General features: G+C 24.1%; 1 protein-coding gene across 1 annotated transcript; it reads right to left on the minus strand.

The window, feature by feature from the left end:
* Window positions 1–628: 628 nt before the first annotated feature.
* Window positions 629–5,741, minus strand: LOC126854645 (uncharacterized). Its single transcript, XM_050601580.1, has 5 exons — window positions 5,649–5,741; window positions 3,119–3,253; window positions 2,371–2,550; window positions 1,888–2,001; window positions 629–881 (listed from the first exon to the last, which is right to left on the minus strand). Exons 2-5 carry the CDS (start codon window positions 3,230–3,232, stop codon window positions 807–809), a joined length of 483 nt encoding a protein of 160 aa, XP_050457537.1. The 5' UTR covers window positions 3,233–3,253; window positions 5,649–5,741; the 3' UTR covers window positions 629–806.
* Between the last annotated feature and the right edge of the window lie 259 nt (window positions 5,742–6,000).

Raw genomic sequence — 6,000 nt, forward strand, 5'->3', positions numbered from 1 at the left:
AATCTATATATACATATATATGTATATATATATATATATATATATATATATATGTATAATTGATTGATCAATTTATGATTTATCAACTATGTCAAATTTGTTCGATTCTGTTTAAATCCTAGTGAAAATTAAATCATACATATTTAATTATCCATTTATCAAACATAAATATTATATAAATATTATATAAATATTATATACACGCATAAAATAAATATATCTACATTAAGTATGTATTCCATAAAAGTATTAGTAAAAATCACAATCAAGCATTGAAATATATAAAGTGAGTTATATAAATCAAGAATGTAATAAATGCGCATTTCGATATAAAACATATACAATAAGAAATTCAGACAAATTGAAATTTTAAATAATGTAAAGAGAAATCGTATACTTTTCGCTATTTATATTATGAGAAAAAGAAAAACAATTTTCTAAATGTATAAATCTTTTATATACGTAAATTAAAATAAATAACTAGATGACATTTTAACGAGCATTAAAGTTTTGTAATTTTGTCTACAGATCAATGATTATCAATAAAAATGAAAAGAATAAGAATACTGTCTCGAAGATTTATGAAATATATAAAACGGAAAAATATTTTTCACTCTTTTATGCAACATATTAGACAGAATCAAAATTTATTATATTATATGTGCAGCTTATATACACATGTGCATATACATATATTAATTTAATTAAATAAAATTCTTATACAAATTCTTATACAAATTTGGCTTGTAAAAATCAAATATGATAAAAGCCATTTTTTTAAAATCGCTGTCGTATAATTGAATAGCTTAAAATCCTCTATAAGTACGAAGGGCAAGAATCGTGCTGAAGAGATAGAAACCGGTATTTACTAGACCGCAAATCTAAATAAAAATCAATATATAAATCAATAAATTATTCTCATACAATATAATCTAGTATATGTTATATATAAATATAAATTTATTATTACATATATCTCGAAACTGGTAGTATAAGCGGGAAGAAAGTGATTCTATATGAAAAAAAAAGTCGAAAATGTAGAATAATATTTTTTTTATACAAGGCTTCGTTTTTGAGAAAAAGGTTTTGGTCAGATATGTGTGTTATATCTGGTTTCAACCAAGTTCATTATAAAATAAGTTTAGCTTTCGAATTCTTAAAAACATAAAATAAGGTGGAATTCGTACAAATTTAATACGAAAGGCATAATATGTATACGGCAAAACAGACAACACTTTCAACAATTTTTAAATTAATAAAACAAAATTTTTAAAAAGTAAACACATCTTGACTAATTATGTATCTCTGAAATATCCTTTAATATTAACATTGTTTGTAAATACAAATGTGTGCAAGGGTAATGTATAAGCTTAGTTAAAACCAGACATAGCTCGCATATCTGACGAATATTTAAAGTCGTTTTTCTTAAAAAACAGCTTTATATAAAAGCTTTGTATAAAAAAAATGTTACCTTATATTTTCGACTTTTTTTTTATATAAAATCACCTCTTTTCCGCTTATATCATCAGTTCCGAGACATCCTATATATGTAAATATAAAATTTATATTTATATCATTTCTTAAATTTATATTAAATATAAATTTTAACTTATATAATTAATACATAGAGCGTACGCGAATTTAATGACTCATCTTTCATGATTTCACAATTAAAAATTTACATTGAAAGTTAACTGTTAGTTAACTGTTAGTTAACTCTAATTGCAACAATTTGTAATGTAGAAATTGATGATTTAAATAAAATATTATTATATATAATATTATTAATATTGCTCTATATTAATATTGCTTTATAATTGTATTATAATTTTAATTTTTTGTATGAACTAAGAATGCTATTTTTTATGAATATAAAATTGTACTTACAGATGCGCCTAATAACAATTCGTAGTTATAACGCCTATTATTATTGATGTGCACCATTAGCGTCAATGAAGCCGCAAGTAATAATCCAAATGCAATGGAATGATAAAGGAGTTCCTGAAAGTTTCAAATCTTTAATGTCAATAAACATAAAATTGTAATAAATTTAGATCAAAACAATTATTTTCTTAAATTTTATGGTTTGATTTATTTGAACAAATTTTAATGCAGTTTAACAATCATTTCTTGTTAATGATTGTTCCTCACTTATTGAGCAATGTACAAATAATCTATAAATTAAATAAGTTATATGTATGTAATGCATTTATATAAATGCGTATATGTATATGGGAAATATACATACAGGACGTAAGATGTATTATAAATCGTAGTACAAGCAAAATGGAGGTGATTTTTCATGTAATTTTGTAGTATAAAATATTATAATTATTGTACATATGTATATGTATGTTTAAAAGTACTTACGTAGATCGTTTTAGATATGATAGATGCAGTAGAAAGAGACATCAAACAACTGAGAAGAAGAATGAAAGTGTTAATCATAAAAGTAATCGTTATGACAAGAAAGAAACACTCTGGCGTAGTCCGAGAAGGATAAGTATTAAATTCGTTACCAATAATCCCTACGCAAACTATGCCCAGCGCCTGTTGGTAAAAAATGGAAATTATATATACATATAATATTTATTTCTATAAAAATTTTCATAATTATATATTAATTATATATACTAATGTAATAATTATAATTGTACTAATTGTATTCTAATAAGACTAACAAAATATATTATTAATATAAGTATAATGAAATATTTTAGAATTCACATTACTGATACCATGATCATAATAAATATGTGCAAATAAAGCCGAAAGCAATATTCAAGAGAGCGCGCGCGAATACCATCTAAAGATTACCTGAATCTTTCGTAAATTATGTACACTTAGCTAACAGTATATCGATTTCTTTATTTAAATATTCAATTTAATTAAATATGCACAGGATAAAAATTGTCAAACTTTGAAATTATTTGTGTTCAGAATTATATGTTATTAATTATGAATTATATTGTTCTAGTTGAGTTAAAAAAAATTAGTCATTTCTAATTAATTAAAGCAAATATTTTATTTTAAAATGTATTAAGAGATACTTTACTTTATCATAATGAAAATAATAATCGAAGAGATAATAAATGAAAGTAATAAGAAGGGCACATACCAATTGTAAAAACTTTAAAATACCGCCCCAACTTTTTAAATAGCCTGTGTTGATGACAATCGTTGATGAACTAGCCGTCACCGTTTGTGTTCTAATTGTCACGGAATGAGACATTGTTGCCTTATTTTTTCAATTCTGAAAAAATAAAAAATAATTTTTATATATTATATTTTTATTTTTATATATTTACCGAGATCCTATTCAGCACGCGCGCGTGTGCTGAACAGAATCTCGGTAAATCTCGGAAAGAAAGAATCTCGGAAAGAAAGTGATAGGAGGGGGAAGAGAAAGAAAGAGAGAGAGAGAAAAAATGTGTGCGTATGTGTGCGCACACATGCGCACACATTTTTTCTCTCTCTCTTTCTTTCAAAAAATATTATCTATTTATTTTTAATAATATTATTCATATTATCTACATTAATTATTTATCTTTTATACATATTAAATTTCGTATGGCTCATCAAAAGAAAAGCGATATATAAAACTTTCAAAATATAAATGCGGAATTTGGGAAAGAAAGTGATAGGAGGGGGAAGAGAAAGAAAGAGAGAGAGAAAAATGTGTGCGTATGTGTATGCGTTTTATATTTCCCAAATTCCCAAAATCCCAAATTCCGCATTTATATTTTGAAAGTTTTATATATCGCTTTTCTTTTGATGAACCATACAAAATTTAATATGTATAAAAGATAAATAATTAATGTAGATAATATGAATAATATTATTAAAAATAAATAGATAATATTTTTTGAAAGAATTCCAATCTCTCAATAAGCAGTTATTGAAAGAGAGATTGAAATTTTTTCAAAAATATTATTATTGTATAAGCATTTATGCAATATTTAATTGTGCGTTTTTTCAAATCCACAAATATCACAAATAAACAACAGCATTCTATTATAAAGTATCCTTCAATGAAACATGTTGACACACCCTGTAAGTTTGTTCGGCGATCGATAGTGCGTAAAGATCGTTGAATTTACTTTCTTTCATTGAAAAAGTCATGAAACCAATCAGAAGTTATTTTAATTCTGCAATTTCTTATCAATTTCTCTTTATTAAATTTTATTAATGTAACATTTAACTCCCATTTTATTGAATTTAAATTCAATTATGGTTAAATATAGGATAAAATCAGCACTTATAAGATCATTAATGATCTTATAAATTCTATTAAATTTTCTATCCATAATAACTATAATGATGTTATATCTAAAAATTTCTTAATTGAAATAAAAAAAATAATTAAATATAATTTTACGATTATATTATAATTATAATAAAAAAGATTTTAGTCAATGTGTTTGTGTGTGTCGAATTAATACTTGCTGTGAAGAAAAAATTAAAGGATTAATGTTTTTGTGATAAAAACTTTACCAGACATAAAAAATATATAAAACACTTTGCACATTGTTTCAATTACATGTGCATTTTGAAAAAAATTTAAAATTTTCATAAAAATAAAACAGAGATAGAGAGATAAATATACATCATACATAAAAAATAATAATTACGCTATTGAGAAATATTAAAATTAATGATAATCAACGAAAATTTGGCATTACAAAAATATAACGAAACATCGACAAAGAAAGCGGTGCTACGAATAAATAAGCGTCACTGTAGTCACAGGTTATTTTTAAATATCCAGAACACAAAAGAATTACGTATAAGGTACGAGTAAAAAATTTATTAAAACGATTTCGGTTAAGATTGAGTCGTATCTATCACCTCGATAACTCCTTGTTTAATGTTCACTCGCTCACACAAAGACGAGACAAATTATCTTCTATACAATCGTCGTCGATTATATTTTATCATATTAACGCACACACGCAATATTTTGTGCTCATATATAACCTTCCATTTTATAATTGTATATTTATACTTTTACATTTTTATCGTATTACATTATATAAATTATCAACTCTCCTATGTTTCTTAAATTATTCAATTTGTTATAACTTGTAGAAGTAAGTTTAAACTAGTTTTTGCCTTTTTTATTATATATATAATTTTACAGAGTTGAGAGAAATATTAAATAAAATAAAATTAATAGAGTATGTGTATGCGACAATATATCTAATATATTTTAATAAACAAGTGTAATATAATTTATATTTTATACACATATCGTATATTAATTATAATCTCAATAAATCTGATTATATCTATATGTGATTTTTTTTACAATCAAAAGTTATAAAAAAAAATTATTATAATAACTGACAATAATAAGCTTTTTGACAATATAAAGATCATTTAAAAATATTATTATAATATTAATGTTTCAATATATTTGTAAGAGTTTAATGCAATTATCGGTTAATAATAATTATAACTTTTAAATAGTAATCCTTAATACAAGAAATGATACGTTACGAAAAATTATTATAAAAAAAATAAGATTTTCTTTTTTCAAAACAAATAGATAACCAAAATGCATGTTTATATATATATATATATATATATATATATATATATATATATATGAAATTATTATAAATGATTATTATAAAAATGATACACACATGTGAAATAACACAATGCACTACTCTAAAGAAGATACGTTGTTGTACATTGGCCGTCAACGATTGACTGAAGCACTGTTTCATCAAGACTAAAAATGACGTCACCGGTGATATCATACATCCAGAGATGCCAATTTTGAGACGCGCCACATAGCAAATCGTAGTGAAAGGGATACATACACAAGCATAATTGTGTACATGTGATGCACAGCCATTCTGGACATCACATGTACACAGTTATGCTTGTGTATGTATCCCTTCCACTGCGATTTGCCGTGTGGCGCGTCTAAAAATTGGCATCTGTGCATGAATCCATACACATTTTTAGATGTTACATATATATACAGGGTGT

Source organism: Cataglyphis hispanica, chromosome 1 (assembly GCF_021464435.1).
Source record: "Cataglyphis hispanica isolate Lineage 1 chromosome 1, ULB_Chis1_1.0, whole genome shotgun sequence".
Lineage (NCBI taxonomy): Eukaryota > Metazoa > Arthropoda > Insecta > Hymenoptera > Formicidae > Cataglyphis > Cataglyphis hispanica.

Coding starts and splice junctions, on each gene's coding strand:
- LOC126854645 (XM_050601580.1), bottom strand. CDS start 3,232: ATGTCTCATTCCGTGACAATTAGAACACAAACGGTGACGGCTAGTTCA. Junction 2,002..2,370: donor TCATATCTAAAACGATCTAC/GTAAGTACTTTT, acceptor TGAAACTTTCAG/GAACTCCTTTATCATTCCAT. Junction 882..1,887: donor AATTGTTATTAGGCGCATCT/GTAAGTACAATT, acceptor ATTTTTATTTAG/ATTTGCGGTCTAGTAAATAC.